The sequence below is a fragment of the Heliangelus exortis genome, chromosome 17 (assembly GCF_036169615.1).
Source record: "Heliangelus exortis chromosome 17, bHelExo1.hap1, whole genome shotgun sequence".
Taxonomy (NCBI): domain Eukaryota; kingdom Metazoa; phylum Chordata; class Aves; order Apodiformes; family Trochilidae; genus Heliangelus; species Heliangelus exortis.
Window position 1 is genome coordinate 5,985,689 of NC_092438.1, and position 19,195 is coordinate 6,004,883.

Consider the following 19,195-nt stretch of genomic DNA (forward strand, 5'->3'; position numbering starts at 1 on the left):
CATTGGGCACAGTGAATCGTTGTATTTACCCATTTAAACAACTACATTGATTGTCTCCTAAAAACTGCCTGACTTCCTAAAATGCATCATTAATACTGATGAATGCTTGGCCATTTACACTGTGTATCGCTTCACTCATGAGCTCACATACAGACTGAACATTCAGTACAATGAGCCTCTCTTTGTAGGAACTACAAGCATGTGGGCACAGGGTGGCCATGCCCAGGTGTGGCATCGGGGGCTTTGGGGGCTCTGCAAGGAGGGGCTGGTGCTGCCCCATGCATTCCTGATAAGCTGCTGTGCCAAGGATAAGAAGGAACCATGACACAAGATATGCAAACTGTATGCTATCTGGAATTGAATAAAAGGACTGGGATATCCCCCTGGCCCCTCTAAAAATACAAAATCTCTTCCTTCTCTCTAATCATGCAAGTGAGAACTTGCATGATTGAGCACTTACACCTTCCATTTACACCTTTAGTCCTGTAATACATACTCTACTACAAAGTTCAGGTTACAATATTTGTAACTGGATGCTGAAGCACCCTGGTTCCCAAAAGAGGGATGAGTTGCCTACTTAAAATCCATCCCCACACAACTCCCCCAACAGCAAAGAGAACTACAACAGTTAGATCAAACAAGAATCCTCATGTTTAGATAGATAAACTTGGACAAAAAATTATCATCTGTTTTATGAATCTTTAGTCATCTTATAAAATGAAGCTTTTGCTTCCAATCTTCCTTTATAAGGCCAAGCCAGTGATACATCTATACTTGTGGTAAAGAACAGCTATTACCTGGTTAATCATGCAAGATTCCAGTTCCTCTTTTGTGACATTATTATGGCCTCTCTCCTTGTTCTGTAAAAAAAAAATAAATCAAAACACAAAAAAACAACTGGAGCCAATGGAGACACTGACTGTGGTTCTTGCATACCAATTGCAATCTGTATTTTCCTTATTTTCTTCATAATTTCCAAAGTTCTGTCAATATAAAGTGAAATCATAGATGAAAACTTTTAAATGAAGATTTTATACTAAGTTGAATATAAACAACATCATGAACAATAGAACCCTCAGGCCTTACTTTATTTTACAGTAACAGTTCTGATGATGAATAAATACTCAAGTCTACAAAATCCTACAAAAAACCCCAACTTAATATTTTACTCACTCTGTACCACATAAATATTGCTTTAAAGGCATTTTCATTGGAGCAGGATCCACAAGACATGGTCACCACCTGTGACAGGCCCTTAGGAGCCACCTGTCAATGAAGAGAGAAAAATTACTCCAAAATACTAAGCAAAAATAGAGTGCAAAGTGTCATCCCTTTAACACTGATCAGTCCTTAATATCAGGAGCCTCAGTGTAAAGGGACAGCAGCCATGCCTTCCGTGAGGAAAGCCAATTGCAACTGCAGCTGAGAGGGCTCGACTCAGTCCCAAGGATCTTCCAGTTTAAGTCAAGACAAATAGATGCCACTTATTCCACTGTCTCTTATGAAAACACAGTGAACAGAAGTTATTGACAGTGTTTTCTCATTAGTTCTTGAATCCATAATGAAAGAGGAAGTATCTGTGCAGAGCAGACCCATCACCCTCATATATTCAGCTGTTACATCAGGGACAAAAGTTCAATCTCATTTACTTGCAGCAGAAAGGCAGGTGTTCCCTATTAAAATCCATAGCATCCCTTGATATGCCCATTTCTCAAACATAGAACATAGTAACTTGTCACCTATGTTTCAAAACTTACTGATAACAAAGATTCCTTCAGCTTATCTGCAAAGTTCTCTGGAGGTAAAATCCCTAGGGCAGGTCTGTTGATAAAAGTGCTCTACAAAGACACAGGAAGAGAAGGTTTTACTCAAATGAAAAGTATTGTGTAATCAAAGTAGTTACATTTTATTCTAACTACAAATTACTAATTTTTAAAACCCATCAGAAATCTGTAGTCATGGTGCAAAGAGTTTTAAACCCAGGAAAGCTGAGCCTGCTGCCCCAACAGGTGTTTCTGAAAAGCAGCTCTTGATGACCCACCCTCCATCTCCCTTTGATCTCTACAGTCTACTAATGGAGATGAAGCTGTCATATTTAAACAATTAATTTAAATTAAGTGTCATAGATTAAATTTGATTTATCATTGTTCTTAGCCTTTGTAGGTAATCCTATTTGATTCATAATGTGCTACTTTTAAAATTAAATTTGCTCAGAAAAGGACATGCTTAATAAATTTGCCAACTGCAAAGCATCATTATTTGCCCCTTTTGTTTGTTGCTATTCTTGTTATAATAAGACATCACTGAAATTAAAGGCTGAGCTCTAATGACTTGTCTTTATGAGTCTCCAGAGGGGAGACTGCCTCCCCCAAAATATTCATATTTCAGTGCAACTCAAAATTGCACATTTACCAGCATCTTTCAATCTTTTTCCTCAATATAAGTAGTCATTTATTCAGGTCTGTGGACCACAGCAGGAGATGTGAGTGATCACACTGTACTTTGTAAGAACACAATCAAAATTTAAGTATCATACAAGATATAACAAAGAATGAGATAGGAGTTTATAACTTGTACACATGCATGGATTCTAAAACAATGTTTGTTTCAACATGTTCAAGCTTACCAAAAAAACCCAAGCAACTAAGCAAGGATGTTACAGATTAACAAGGTTTTTGTTCAGTAGGTATAAGGAACCTCACTGGACTTTTTATCTGTTTAGAAACAAATTTTCATGTAAAGTTATGATATAAGAGTCCATAAATTTGTTGTAAATTTGGTTATAGGCTGCTACAGTCAACTGACAACATTTGCCATTAAACAGGAAAGTTTATTTTTCTTTTGTGGTTAATGAGATGCTCAGCAGAACATTGACATCAAGCTGCTACGGTCTCAAATGAACAGATGCATATTGTGTCCTTCGTATCTGGCTATAAAGAGGACTCATGGAGCATTACAGTCAAAAACTCCCTACAAGAGAACACTGATCTCTGTTAACATTAAACAAGGGCCCTCTGTGTCCATTACTCAAAAAAGTACTTCCACAATATAGCTGTCACTTTACAGTCAGACCCGGGTGAGGTCTGCAGTGAGGTTTGCACAGCTCTGCCTTGGCATGTGCTGCCTGTGCTGTCTGGCTGAAGCCTGCCAGAAACCCTAAGGGCACAGTCATGCACAAACAGGTTTAATGCCACCCTTTCTGCTGAATTAGCACAGGTTTCAGAAATGGGTTCAAGGCACCAATAACACCTTTGGTGCTTCTGTGTGAGAGAGAGGAGTCCTGCTTACACCATTAATTCTGGACTTCTGGGGCAGCTCCTCTTGCTGCAGACTTCTAGTGGGCAGCCTGCTAACATCCTTTTCCCAGTGGACAAATCAGCAACTGCTGCCATAAAATAGGTTTTCTTAAGTTTGTTGTTTTGGTTTTGGTTTGGTTTTTTGGGGGGGTTTGATTGGTTGGCTTTTAAATTTTACTTTGTCTATTGTTGCATTACAATGAAAGTATTGCTGTCTCCTCAGAAATAATTTTTATGAATTAATATAGGTATTTAGAAATATAAATGCTTTCCTGATACCTGCATCTTCTTTTGATAACTCCAGCATTTCTAGCTCTGATGTTTTTTGAAAAAACTGATGTATTTTAGTTCTGGGGAAGAAATTTCTCATCCTGACAAAATGAGAACTCCATAAAGCAAATTAGGACAGAGAACTCAAAGGTCTGCACTACTCTGACATGCTGGCTCAGAATTTGTGTTCTGCTGGAGTGAGCCAGCACACTCTTTAGGAAGGGAAACACGGGTATGAGAGGGACCTGGCCCGCAGTTAAGCCCTACCCTTGCAGGCAGCATGAACACCCATTACTGGTTTGCAGAACCAGGAGCTCAGTCACTAAATTCAGTACACAAGGGAGCTACTGGTATGGAGCCCAAAGCCAGTGAGCTCAGTTTATCCACATACTGTACATATAAACGTCTTTGCCCGTACAAGTTAAAGTTTTAAAAACTCCACAAATCATTATGGAATCCACAATTTCTGTCCAAGGAGTGAAAAAAGGAAGCTTGAAATAGGATGCAACTTCATTTCAACAACTTTCATAATTTAATCCATCCTTTGTTTAAAAAGCAGTTATTCTGTTTTGAAAAAATCCTTTTGTCCAGTGTAATGATTTTTTCAAGAACATGTCAGTGGCTTAGTTAACCTAGTTCGTAGTATGGGAACCAACCACTACCCACCTGCCCCTCCAAAATCCAACCACCAACAACATTCCATATTAGGACACCATTTTTGTATTCAAAATACTATATCCTTTCTCTTGGACTTGTGCTTGCTTTCGGGTTCATCTTCAAGAATATTGCTAAAATTATTATTTGGAAACACTGTGCTTGAACTATCAGTTACAGCTGGCTGCAAATATATCAAGTGCTTGCATCACCCAAATGTTTCCTTCTTGTAAAGCTTCACAGAGGCTTTGGTGTCTTCTTAAACACTACTGAGCTCTCTTTCCATCTAGTCAGAAATAAAGAAAGCAGATCCTACCATACTTTAAATTGAGTCATTAAGCATTCATTATCAGTTTAATAAAAAATAAGAAAGACTGCCACAAGGAGGAAGATGACTCTTTCAAGTACTTAATGTTTTCATTCACTTACCAAGTTCTGTGGCTGCTGCAGAAGCTTTATCAGGGAGGGATGGCTGTAACCTAATTAAAAAGAACAAAGACAGAAGACAGTTACTTCTATCTGGCTTCAATAAACCAACATAAAGCATAATCCAGACCTTAACTGAATGTGTTACTGTTTCTGTGTAACTTGTGTATGTTTTAAGTGTTAACAATAGAACTTCCAAGACATCTGTCTGGAAAGCTTTCCTTCTCAGTCTCTCTCATGACCAGTTGTTTTTTGTTTTTTTCTTCCAACTTTCCTTACTTTGAAAAACTTGTAGTTGGAAAAAAAACCCCAAAATTTGTCCTTTTTACTCAGAAATATCAAGGTACTAAGGATGCTTCAGGTTTAACACAACAAAAGTACTTAATTTATACCCATTGATGTTCTACGGAAAAACTTGCCTGCTTCCTGATAAAAAACCATATCTGATTAAAAAAAAATCTTCACCAAAGGAGCCCAGAGAATTTAATTTTAAGCTTGATTTCAAATGTATGAAGTGCCAAAGCCAGATATTAGCAACATCTTTTCTATTCCCTTGAAGAAACAATTGGAAAAATCATCTTCCCTACTGCTCAAGAAGTCCAACTGCTCTGATTTCATTACAAAAGCTTTTCATGCCTCTAAACTCATTCTTGTTGAATGACAATAGCCCTGATGATCCAGTCAGAGCAATGGAGCACCAGGCTCCTGCATTAACAAATCAATTATAAATTCTGTTTTGAATATTTTAGTTCAAAACAAGAAAATATCCAGTTTTAACTGCATGTCATGCCACAAAGAATGTTAAAAGTATTATTAAGATAATACAAGTGGTTACTTAGGACACAGACAACAAAATCTGCATTGCATCTGCTGTCAGGGGAAGAATTGTTAGGCTAGAAAGAATGACACAGTTGAAAGCTGTGTCACTAACAGCACCTTTAAGAGTATATATATTGTTTTAAAAATCTCTAAACTAAACCTTACTCAAGTTTTTACATAAATAGCTACTATTGCTTAGAAAGCTTAACTATTCACTCTGGTATTGTTTGTAAAAAGGTGTCATTTGGTTGCTGGTGTTAAGACATGTGAAGAACACAGGGGTCTTTGCATCTTCTCTTCTGTAACAAATTCAAGGCTTCTGTTACCCAGGAGTTCTCCTTTCCCACTCACACAAGACGCCTCTCCCATTTTTCCACTATAGGCCATGTGGGCCCTGTCCCAGTAAAATAAGAGAGAATCCTTAAATCTTGATTCTTTCTGAAAGAGTCGGTCTGTGTGCAGAAAGATACTGAACTGGTCCATGTGTTTGTAGTCATAAAACAAACACCAGGAAAGAACTAAATGGTTAAATAACAGTTACATAACTGTGGTACACAAAGCCAAAAAGCTCGAGGCTGAGATGGCAAATAGGCAGTAACTTGTGTCATTGTCATGACCAGCACAAGGGTTTGTATCTTTATGAATCCACTCTAAAACACATTCCTTTAAGAAATGACAGGACTGGCTCTTAAGAAAAGGGCACCTGCTTCATCACTCTGGCTGTGTGTCTAGATCAACATGACAGGAAAGTATATGTCCTCCAGGCTCATGAATTTCTTTTGTCTGCAAAATCAAAAAAACCTGGAGGCTGCTCAAATGATCAGATGATCCCAAAGAATCCATTTGAACTGAGTAGCAGGCTGCTCTATCACCAAACTACACCTCTCTGTATCTCCCCAAACAAGAAATTACCCAACACTTCTGCAGAGATGTATTTTTAAGGAACTGGAACTAAGAAGAAACAAATTGAACTACTGAAACCTGTAGTCTTTGCAGCTGGGGCCTAAATCTCTGTCTTGCTGCTTTTCCGTCTTGAAATGCTTCACAAAAAAAAAATCAACAGACTTTCCCAATCACTTGAAAAGTCCATGGTTTGGTTCCTCAGCCTGACCCATCAATTGGCCTTCACTCAGCACCACAGCTGACTGGTCTTGTCTTATCCTAGTAGAGTTCACATAAACAACTCCTTTTTTCAGTCCATCTGAGACAGAAATATTAACTAAAGCACCTTATTTAATGCTAAAATGTTTAAGTTATGTTTGTTAATGTTTAAAATATTAACATTTAACAAGCAAACAAAAATAACCTAAATTGTAGAATTTGCATATTCAAACTAAGATTGATACTACAGATTCTAGGCACCACTATGTACTTAAAGTGAGCTCTAATTACTGAATTTATAGTTTCTTCAGATACTAAAATACACCAGTACATAATACACAGCAGTGAAGTGTACCCTGATCACAACAAAGCATACATCGTACCAACTTTGGGTTTTATAGTTAATCAACCAACTTCTCTGGTAGTGGCTGAGATAAGAAAACAACAGCTTGATGACAAAGAACAAAACCTGTCTCCTACCTATTGGGATGGATGAAATCTGAGAGTAGAGATCCAGCATGCGATTGCCATCTACATCTACAAGGTAGTTCCCTCGGCTCTCTTCATAATTGCAAAAGAAGTGTACACCTTCTGCATTCTTAAAGGAAAAAACAATTAATGCTTTAAAAAGCAGTAGTGTGTACAAAGGTGCAAAATACACCAATACAGCAAAATCTGATAACAGTATCCAATGATAATATGCAAAGAGACATTTATTGAATAGGAATTAACTGTACAGCTGATTTTATAAAGAGAGACTATTAAAAAGGCAAATGCCATTTCTCTACAGAAGTGAAGCACAGACTGAGGAATTCTCGGGAATGCAGTACACACTTAGTTTGACATACTTCCAAGCTCAAATAGACCTGTGTTTTCACTTGCCACTTCCTAACACAAAAGGCACATCTAGTGTATAAAGAAAAATCACTGATCCTAGAAAAATAATTCTGCAGTATTCAAAATATACTAAAAATATTTTATTCAAATGCACATGTATACCATCTGAAATCACAGTGTTAACATTCCTCATATTCAGAAAACATGAAAAATTACCTGAATTCCATTCAATTGCTTCATTAATTCCTGTAGAAAAAGACATCAAAGTATGCAATTACAAAATAATAAAGAAGAATATATGTTCCTTTTTAATCATCACAGAAATCATATGCAGATCTTGCAGTCCTATTTGCTTACCAGGCAACTCTGCTTGCCACGTGAACTCTCACAGTGCATCTTGCAACCATGACAGTAAAGATTATTAACAGTGGCACACAGAGCTTCGTGGGCTACATACACAGCTTAATTGTAAAGCTTCAAAAAAGAAAGCTGCCTCTTCCACATTAATCAACTGAACCGAGAAAATGAGACAAGTAAGAGAAATCAGAGACACACAGAAGGGATACTGGTACCTTGGTTCTAGAAAGACAACTCCTTTCTAAAAAAAACCAACCAAAACAAAAAACAAAAAACCAAACCAAAACACCATATATATAAATATTGACTCTGCCAGAGTAAAGCAGTGTTCATCAAATTGGAACTCTGTTTCATTTCAAAATCAAAGCATTATTTCTGTGTCTGGTTGAGGCAAGTAATTTCTAGGCTGACTCCGTACCTCCCAGCTTCAGTGTGGCCAGGTGGTAAAGATCATTATCTATTTTCCCTTGCCCTTCTCTACTTTCCCTAAGTACTGGATTACGTTGGACACTTAAGAAATTGGGTTTTGTCCTTTTCTGAGCAGGGGCATTTCATTCATAAGCTTCTAATTCTCAGCATCTTGGTAAAAGTAGACTAGACTGTTGTGAAATTACACTAATTTGTAATAGATTAAAGTTTCAAGTGAAGTTTGCTTTTTAGCAAGTTAAACACAGATAAAGGAAAAAAACAAAAACAAAAAAAACCCCAAACACCAAGCCATTATGCTTACTCTAGATCTTGGTCCAGGAACTTCTGTCTTCATTAGTGGTCCATCATAATCAAAATCCACATCAATTTTAGCTGCAGCTTGACTGATATATCTGTGTCCTGTAAAACATAATGAAAACCTGAATACAAGCTGTATTTCCTGTGCTCTCATCTCAGAATAAATATCCATGCTTTACTTGAGAACACTTGACCGTTGAGACCAACTGCATTGTAATTGTCTGAAGTGAATTAAATATCTCATTTTTGACAAGTGTTAAAATAAAACTAATACCAGTGCGGTGGTTTAAAAAAATATAAATCAAGTGAAATTACAGGGCAACTCTAGAGAAACAGGCAAATCCTACTGTAAAGGAGGACTAATGGCACATCTGTTTCCATCTCAGTCTGCCCATTATGTCTTGAGCAAGACTTTGCCATGAATTCCCCACTTCTCATGCAGAGATTGTTTTGCTTGCTACTGTAATAACCAAAAAATCCAAGGAGTCTACAGGTAAAAACCATTGTGATATGCTGCAGGAGCTGAAAGAACACCACTTGGAAAAGATTAATGTCTCAAAAGTAAATGGCCATGTTTAGAATAAATTAAAAATCTTATGTGAATCCAGCATCTTACACTGCACCACTGAAATCTAGGTCAAAAATAGTGACAGTTTTTCCTTTCATCCTTCCTCTGACTTTGCTGTTCTTTATGCTTTCACTGAGGAACCATTATACACTCAACATCCTAATGAAACCAAAAGGTGAAAAATCTGTGCTTGATCAGCAAGGTGTTGGGTTTGGGTTTTTGGTGTTTGTTTTTTGGGGATTTTGTTTGTTTGTTTGGGTTTTGGGGGGGGGGTTTTGTTTGTTGGTTTTTGTTTGTTTTGTTGGTGTTCTTTGTGTTGTTTTGTTTATTTTTTTTCATTTGGAAACAACAGGTGTCAAAGAAACCAAATATTTACTGAGGGAAACAGAAGGTATAGATAGTACTTGGCAGTGTTTTGAACACAGCCATTTGGATTGATTTATGTCAGACCTAGTTGAGATGTCTCAAGCAAGCCCGACTGAGAAATTTTATTTTAAAAATCACAGCCCTTTCAAAGCGTCTCTAAGTACTTAAACTTGCTGCTCACTTTGGGAAAACTTAATCTACAAAGATGATCATTCTCCTCAGATTTAATTCCAAGCGTTATCTCTGAGATGTGCCAGTGCCTCTGCAATGCTATTAATAGGTTTTGTTACAGCAACACCACTTCATTTTTGTGTCATTCTGTTTGGCATTCATGTAAATTGGATACCACATGACAACTGCTCCATTGGGAAAAAAGCTACTGTGTATAAAGGATTAAAAGCAAGTTCATAGCCAATAAAGCTGAAGATTTAGTAGAATGCGAAGTATCAAAAGGGGAAAAGAGAACATTAACCCTTCTGTGCCCTCTTCTTCTCTGATGGTTGTTTCACACAAACCATTGGCAAACATTTCTCCTTCTCCTGTGTCCTCTCCTTGCCCCCAGGCTCAGGGTGCCACTTGATATGATAAAGAGGAAAGCACCAAGAGAGGTACAGCATATAAAAGACAGGTCGGTAGTTAAGTAGCAAGAAAGAAATGGAAAAGCAGTAGGATACTTTGAACTGTTTAACACATCTGTGGATTTAAGACAGGTATCTACAACTGGCTTGCACAGTCCTCCTCCTCCCCAGCCTTGCCTGCTGCCCTGCCACCACACACAGCCACACACAGCCCCACCACACGCTGCCACATCCATCCATCTCCCAAGGTCATCCCAGCCAGGGCAGCAGCTCGCACAGGCACACTGTCTTCCTTAGTCTTTTTAACTGAGTTCTCAAAAAAATGCATTTGCTTGGACAGTGATTAAAGATTCTCTTCTGTTAACAACCAAGCCACTATCAACATGCAAGATGTTTGACCACAAGACTCTGAAACAGAGACCAACTCTCACAGATTTGCTGCCCATCCCCTGTGAGGTGTAGATAATGTTTTCCCTCTTCCACATGCCTAAAGGACAGGATATGAAGTATTTTAACAGTTGAGGATTCTAAATTAAACACAAATTTAATTATTTCCCTAAGAATGTTCTGTTGTGGATATCGCAAAGGGAACAGTCTCCCCTATGAAAACCCACATTTACAGATGTACAACAGGGAATTAATTTGTAGAATATTTTACTGTTGTCCTAACTTGTTTCAAATCAAGAAGAGGTTGCTTCCACTAGGTAGGCTGTGTAACAAACAAAGCTCAAAACTGGTCAGCCTGCTTAATAAACCATCATCAAATTTTTGCTACTGTTTCTGCCACAGCCTCTTTTGTGTTGTACTGTCCAAATGCTTGTGAAAAGTAAATGAAAGACAGAACCACAGTTTTTATTAGTGAAGGACTCCTGGTCAGCTTGATGCTGCTGAGGTTAAGGAGCAGAGCTACTGCCACAGCCCCATCCCCTTCAGATGGCCAGGTCACTATGGTCTCACGGGCTGCCTCTATTGTACAGGCAAAGCTTGGACCTCAGGCGGCTCTCAAAAGGCACAGATGCCAGAGCCCTGGTGAAGGATGACCCGACCACCTCCTGCGTGAAGACTCAGCTTGGCAGCTTTTTGGCACTCCTCGCTCTGGGTGCTCTGTAACACTTTGTTCTTGAGGCTCCAAATAACCGCAGAACACAGGGGATGCCTCTTGCTTCCTGCTGCCCTGGTCCCTGCACACACAGCACAGCTCCAGAGGCAGCTCACTCTCCTGCAAAGGCTTTTCCAAGCACTTGGACACTGTGGCAGCCACAGCAAGACCCGCTTTGCTGTGCCTTGAGAAGGATTTCAGCCTGGATGCCATGCTCCATCTCTTTTCCTCCCCCCCACTCCAAGTATAATTATTGCATTCTCCTAATGATTCAAGGAAATCAGATCACTCCCTGTACTGTTTCATCCCCAAGTAAACCGCAGTGTGCTCTGCTCAGCTGGCATTTCTATCTTGAGTGGTACTCGATGTACTTCACAACTTAGCCCAAATTATTCCTGTTTGACTTAATATCATTTTACTCTGCAACAGAAACCCTGGAGTCACCCTGTAACTCAAGCTACTGCAATTTGATACTGATGAGTTTAGACTTCTGCACTTCAAAACTGCCTCTCCAAAGACAGCAGAAATGGAACAGATAAAGACCAAGATTCTTATTATCTCCAAGAACAGTATTTTCAGGAATTAAGAATCCCTGGTAGCTTGTCCTTCTGTGAACTACCAGCATTACCTTTGTAATAAAGGACCTAGAATTCAGAAATGTCACCAGGGACAAGTGAGACCTGGTTTTCCTCAACCTGGGGAGCTGAAGCTCTCCGACAAATCTCCACAATGTGTATGTTTGTTTATCAGTACCTAGATGTTTAACTGAGGTTATGCTCTTGAGCCTACTGATGAAGTCAATCCACTGACCTTCTCTTAGGTCTGCGATAAAACTGCATCAAAAAAAGGGTTTCTTGTGTTATATTAGTTTAACTTCAGAACAGGATCAAATGACATGACCTCAGCTTTCATCTTAAAAGTGTGTGGAGGTTAATGGGCTACAGCAGTGTCCATCTCTGAAGAAGTGTTAGGAAAGCTCCCAAAGTACATCTAGCTAGTATGACCAAGAACCCTCTTTTTCCTGGTAAACAAAGCTATCTCTTCACACTATGGCAAAAGTAAAAAAACAAATATATATGCACTATTAATGAGCCTAGTTATCAGAAAGTACGTTGGCTGAATGATTTGCAGAGAATTTTATACCTATCCCATTTAAAGAGGGTGCAATATGTTAAATTCCACTTCTCTTGCTTCTTGCATACTCCTCAAAGGTCTGTGCAACACATATAATCTTTCTAAATACTTGAGTAGTATCAGCAAATTATCATATCCTTCATCTAACAGGATGCCAGCATCTGATAGGAGACAAAAAAGCTCATTTTCAACCTCTCTTTTTTGTGCTGCCCTTATCACTCCCTAGGTGTCTCAGCAATTTTTAAAGTACCACATTGCTATAGCAACATAATTAACATAAGCAAACCCTGCAAACATTTTGTGATGTTGGTAGCCACAAAAAGCACTCCTGGTAGCAGCTCTCTATTTTAAGTTGTGATCTTCACTAACAAGAGCTAGGCAAAGAAAGTGTTTAAACATAAAAATATGCATATTAAGTAATACATATATTATTTCCTGAGTGTAGAACAACTGGGTGTTATGTGGATATTGTTAGTGGGGGCACTGAAATTACAGAAGTGTAATTGAGAGGAGGAACTACCCCCAAGGAAAAAAAAACAGAAAACAGGTGAAAATAGGTGCTGGCACACCACATCTCTCAAATTAGAGTGTTTTGATGTGAAAGAGTGTAAAGTGAAAGCTCCCCAGCCCCCAGGAAGTCACATTACATGTGCCATATCACTGCTGCCCTGTGCAAGCAGAGAAAGGCAATCTCCTGTACTTGCCTGCAACTTCCACTCGACAGTGTCTATCAAACGACCTTCCAGACAGAATTTTTAGAATGTGGAGGCTCTGACAGCCAAAAGTAGGAGGACTGTGATTTCCCTCAAGTCCTCTTTTAGGTGTTGCAAGTAGAATCTGTTACTAACAGATCTTGAAACGGAATGGCAAAAGGCCAGGCTATCTAGAGATGTTTGGAAAATGAACATCACTATTGCATAACATTGTGAAAACCTAGGCTGCCATTTACAGAATGCTTACTCTGTAAGTTCAGAAGCTGTTCAGCATGAGATTTTATGTGTTTTGGTACTCCCACATACACACTGGGGATTTTATTGGAACAGTATTCTCCAAAGAGGAACTAAAAATCTGATACCAAACAGATTACAGAAGTGGAAGCTCCGGTAGGAAAGAGTAAGAACAGTTTCCCCCCACCAGAGCATAAACCCAAATCAACTCTTCAGCGGAGTCACAGGAGCATCCAACCGCTACTTTTCTTGTGAGACTTGTGATACAAATCAGTCATAACATCGTTCCTCATTTGCAGCACAACAGGCCAGAGTAACAGCTGTTATTACAGAGTAAAAGCTCTTCAGGACACCTCTACAGATGAACAGCCACAAGGAATGCCCTGGTAGGACTGTGCAGCCAGCTGAGAAAAAAGGGGGAGGGTAATAGCTTCCAATATGTAAAAGGCTGTTGCAAATAAAACATTCCAGCTTCCAGATCCTTTGAGTGCAGGACAAACACTAAGGATCTAAGTTTTTTTTCCTGTTTTGAAACTTAGGTTAAATATTAGAACAAAGTTTTAAAGTTGAAGTCATTTCAGCAATACAGCAAATTGCCTCTGAAGGCTGCAGAAGCTGCATTGCTGGGGACCTTGAAGAACATCCTAGAAGAGCATGTGCATGCACTAATGCAAACTGATGGTACCTTAAGGCAGAAAACTGACCTTTTGGCATCCTTTCCAATTCAAGAGTCAAAGACAACTTTATCCCCTTGGGGCAATGGATAGGAAACTGAACCTGTAGCTCTGGAGTCTCAGCCTGTCTTCATAGTTATGGTACTTTCCTACCAGCTAACAACTGACTGCATCTTCATCTGCCTCCAAAACTTGGAAATGAAACAGCTTTCCTACCACTGTGGCACAGGCAATAAAACCAGAGTTGGCACCAAGTGGAGTAAGATTTATATTCAGAGAATCACTTGTCTGCACCGGGGGCTGACAGCAACACTGAAACTCAGTTCAGGGGAGGCCCAACACAGGGATACATGACCACTTCTCCAGCTACCTCTCCCAGATCTGCCTGGCAGCTGCTGTACTGATAGCCACTACTCATGGGTCTTTGCAAGAAAAGATTAGGCCGGCTACTCAGTCTGTTGTCAGTGTTCTGCCATCCTTCAATTATACTGAACTTCACCTTTGCAGCCAAACTATCAAGTACATTGAATACATACAGAAAATAAAAACATTCCTGGTTAAGGCTTGTTTTTAAGGAAGGCATAAGGACTCGAAGTACTTACAGGTTTTGCATTTTGGGGAAAATTTAACTTACTACCTTCATATGTTTTGCTTAGCTTTTGCATTTTGACCAACTTTAATGATTTTCATTTTCCCTGTCTAGTTAGCTGTTTCCCTGTCATGGGCTGGCACTGTGTTAGCAATGAGAACTGAACAAAACAATGTTTAGTAAAAAACAATTCTCCAACCAGACGCTTACCTCTTGCCTCACATTCCTTAAAATTACCCTAGATTCAAGCTGAACAGAATTTCTGCACTTCATATACACACACAACTGGAACACAACAGCCCACAGACATAAGAGACTTCTACAAAGAGGCAATCTATTATCTTGTTCTCTCCACCTTCACCCCCCTTTTGCAAACCCTGTCATTTTGTATCCACAGGAAAAAAATGAGCAGACCAAATGGCACTGCAGGATTTTTGTGGCTGTACAAGTCCCTTTTTCAGTCTGTCAAGCTCTGAATTTGAGTGCTCAAAAATACCTGGGAGGAGAGCACACTGGGGCAGAGAGCTCCTGGGTGTCACCCTCAACCTTTCTCTGTATTTCTCAGTATTTCAGAGGCCAGCAGCACTGCAACTTCAGCTGTGACTCACCAGAAAATTGGCCTGAAGCTCTGATTTTTGCTATGGGCATCAAAGCTCCTGACTATCCTGTCAGCCAGGAATGTTGCAGGCTAGAAAACTGTAAGGATACAGCTCCTTCAGGTGAGGGGGTCTCCTCTTGCTCCACCTTTTTCTAATCTCTAAACACATATACACAAACATTCAGTCCCAAAGGCCACAGATCTGTTCTACAACCTGCAGCCAAAGCCCTCGATTTTTTTATTCAATATTTTAGCAGGCTTTCCCACTTAGAAGCTTCCTAAAAGCAAGGATTGATTAATGGAGCCTGGAGTTGCTTTTCTCTTTCATATTGAAGACCTACACCCCCTCACTGCAACAGTGAGAAAGGAACAGTGTGAGCTGGCACTTCTGCCTTTCAGTGACATCAAGTATCTTGTACAACTGCAATATATTTGTCTTTGTGGTTAGGAAGCAGCATAAAAGTATGCAAAACACTGCAAGGACAGGAAGCATTAAATGGTACTGAGATGTCAGATTATCTGAAAGGACTGACAGTTACCAAGGCCTGGTTGCTGCAAACACTTTCCATCATCCACTATCAACAAAACATTGCTCTTGCACCACACAGATAACCAGCATGTCACTCCCATAAACAGAGGAGCATCCTGTTCTGAAACACTGACCTAATACTTTTCCAATAGTTACAAGGGCAAACTTTGTGTTCTTTAGCCAAAGGTCAGTTGCTCTCCAAGTGTATTATTTAGAAAAAAATCATTTGTGTTTAAGTTTCTGAGCAAACAGAAGGATTCTGTGTTTGCCAGGCAATGGCAGAAGGAGCACAGTGGCACTGCAGAAGGAAGGGCTGGAGGAGATAAGAAAAATTAACATTTACTCTGTTACAGAAACATCCATCCAACCTTACTGCATTCAGTATGAAAGCACATGAAATGGATGCTAGACAGTACATTCCACACTGCTTTTTCTAACAAAGCCATGATAAATCTAGGTTTTATATCTATTTCACAGAGATTACAGGCTTAATATAAATTACAAAATGCGGTCTAGGAACAGTTAGTTATGCACTGGGGAGAAAGTAGCTTGACACTGTCTGGTGGATTTTTATTTCATACTAGAGCTAACTACAGGCAGAAACACACATCCCCAGTGAGGGCCACCTCTTCATGTCAGTCACACAAAACCTCCCCATATGGTAAGACAGGCAGGGTCATGCTACATAGCACAAACACAGAACAGGCTAATTTTGATGAATGATTGTTTCATCTCTGAATGACTGTTTCATCTCTGCACCATGTAGTGTCAGAAAGTAGCTGTGTAAGATCAGAGTTCCAGGGGCTGAAGAGCTTTATTTCAGTTAGAAAGTTCAAAGCACAAATGATTAACTAAATGAGTCGTTGTTTGCAGAATAAAAAAGACACAACAAAAAACCCAGAGCACCTTTGTGGACCATTTCTGGACTACAACTGCATCATTATCTAAGATGTAGACCTTGCATTCTTCAAGTTTTGAAAGACTCAACACCAGACAAACCCCAGCAATGTTGACACTGGAGTTTTCTCCCCAGCATAAAGTGAGCACAAACCAAGAAAATTTAAAAGCCCAAATACTTACCAAATACAAGCAGCCTGGAGTTATGCTGCAGACAACAGGTCAGCTGTCGACTGAGCAACATTGACGCCATTTTATCTTTTCTTTACTCAAAAATACTCAATCTTGAGAGATTTCTTTCTGGGTGATTTTCTGAAAAAAGAAAAGCAAAGCAAACACTCATGTTCTTATGGATGCAGCAACTATTACTGGGCCATTCATTTCTGTTTCCCCTTTCACTAATTTCAATGCAAATAAACTGAAAGAATGCTTCGATGGATCACTGCTGATGTTCAGAGCAGTCTCAGGGAGACCCAAGGCTGATGCTAGATCTGGTTGAGGCAAGTAACTTCTAAGCTAAATCTGGATCTCCCAGTTGTAGTGGGGGTAGGGGGTAAAGATCATTATCTGTTTTCCCTTGCTCTTCTTCTCTACTTTCTTTATGTGTGTTTGAACTTTTTAAGAAATCATTTCCAGTCAGTTTCTCAACCCAAACTGTTATTTTGTTTCAGCCTAGGTTTATGAGAAAAATTTCATCTAATACAAAAAGACAGGAGAAGATGCACTAGGAAATAAAATCAAATCAATCCCCTGAAAAAAACAGTTTCTACCAATTAATCACATCTCTCTGAAGAGAGACTGTAAGAGCTGTGATTGCTCAGCCTAAAAAAAGGCTCAGGTTGCATCTAATCAATGTGTAATAAACACCTGATAGGAGAAAGTAAAAGAGCCAGGATCTTCTCAGTGGTGTCCAGTGACTGAGTAACAGGGAATGGGCACAAGCTGAAATACTGTAAGATCCAACTAAGCGCAGAGAAACCCCAGACAGATCATCCAGAGAGGGTGTGGGGTCACCATACATGGAGTCACCCAACTGCACAAGAAGCCTTTAGGTGACACTTCCTGAGTAGAGGACTGGATCAGATGACCTCCAGAGGTCCCTCTCAACCTCATCTGTTGTGTGGTTCTAGCTCAGCTCATTAAAGATAAATGACCTTGTAAAGTCAAGTAGCATGAATGAAAATATGACTCCTCTTTCACTCTGGATCACCTGTGTAGAAAGCCTAGCTGAAAGTCATAAATAGATAAAACAAATCATTGAATTATTAACCAGGATACAGGTTAAATTAAAACTTTACACATTGAAGTGTGGTACCTTGTGCTCTATGTAGGACACTAGAGACATTTTTTGCCTGTACAGAGACCAAACTGGTACAGAGACCATTTTTCACCTCACTGGATGTCCCTTCACCCCCAGTGGGTGTTGATCATCTGGTAGCGATGGACTGAGACTTGCAGTCCTAGTGAAACGTCACTGTTACACAATAAATCTGCAAAGAACTCTGTTTAACAAATACACTCTGAGAACAGTGCTGATCTTCCAGCAGAACCAGATTACAGCTCACTGCTTCCATCATTTCTATATCATCAATAAAATATGTAGATAGATGTTGATGACTAGATGCAGGGAAGCAGTTGATCTGTTGCTACCATGATGGGAAGTATCTCTTAACCATCACTTGTATATCAGAAATTTAATTTCTGTATTGTCTTTAGCAAAAATGCCATTTGCTTTCCTTCATGCTTGAGCTTTTTCAAAATAGGCAAAAGAAAACAAAAAAAATTGTTGCATACAGAGATCTATTAATTCACAGGTCTGTTAATAGTCAGGTACAAAAAAGTCCCTGTGTCTTCCCAGACAATCAACACAGTGTTTGTTTTCAATTGGTTTGTTCTGAGTTCAAATTAAAATTCAGGGTATTTTGAAATCTGCCAAGGTGAGCAAACATACAACACTAGTGCACACACAGGAAAAACCTAGATTAGCTTCATAAGATTTTGGGTGAGAACTGTAGAGGGAAGTATCTGATTTTTGTAAAGAGAAGAGTAACTTAATTTATAAGACAATATTAACGTAATCCATTCAATAATTTTTCACTGTCCACTCCTTTCTCTAGTTATGATAAGTTTTGCATAACATGAAATAAATATCCCAATACTATAAATATGTTCTCATGACCATCCTCCAGGAAAAAACAAATGCAAGTCTCTGTCAGTGAGACTGCCACTCTTAAAGGGTGAATCAGCACAGCACCTCTCACAATGATTAACCTCCTTGATTGATGTCCTCTGCTCAGAGCTATTCATCTTGTCTGTAAGTCTGCCCTGCAAAACATTCTTTTTTAAAGTCTCTAGGAGCCTGTTAAAAGCTAAGGTCAACGTGGCTTTGCAGGAATGAACAAATGGAGCAGTGCAAATGTACCTAGGACAGAAGGCTAAAACAACCCACCGAGGATTGCTTTGTCTTTCTAGTCCCCTTCAGTCACCTCCTGTGGGCATTTTGCAACAAACTGACTGATCTACCTTCCCCAAAATTATGAGATACCTTTAACATACAAATCAAATTGTATGTGAGACACACTACATACTTGCACCAACCAGTGCCCAGGTTTCCCTGCATCTACTCTTCCTTCCCTTGGTCAACCACTCCTGGTTTTGTTTCCTGAGTTTTATCTTTTACTTATTATATTCATAAAAGGCTCAAAAATATATTTAGAAATGGTATTGGCT

At 39.3% G+C, this 19,195-nt stretch overlaps 1 protein-coding gene across 2 annotated transcripts in view; it reads right to left on the minus strand.

Annotated features, from left to right (window-relative positions):
• Positions 1 to 19,195, minus strand: part of ABAT (4-aminobutyrate aminotransferase) — a 45,218-nt gene that overhangs the window by 8,808 nt on the left and 17,215 nt on the right. For both annotated transcript variants that reach the window (XM_071760419.1, XM_071760420.1), the window contains exons 2-9: positions 16,649 to 16,777; positions 8,491 to 8,588; positions 7,620 to 7,649; positions 7,047 to 7,164; positions 4,650 to 4,699; positions 1,758 to 1,838; positions 1,174 to 1,266; positions 798 to 860 (exon numbers count right to left, since the gene is read on the minus strand). In XM_071760419.1, the coding sequence (XP_071616520.1) occupies positions 798 to 860; positions 1,174 to 1,266; positions 1,758 to 1,838; positions 4,650 to 4,699; positions 7,047 to 7,164; positions 7,620 to 7,649; positions 8,491 to 8,588; positions 16,649 to 16,718 (603 nt within the window). In that variant the 5' untranslated portion in view covers positions 16,719 to 16,777. The remainder of the gene's footprint in view (positions 1 to 797; positions 861 to 1,173; positions 1,267 to 1,757; positions 1,839 to 4,649; positions 4,700 to 7,046; positions 7,165 to 7,619; positions 7,650 to 8,490; positions 8,589 to 16,648; positions 16,778 to 19,195) is intronic.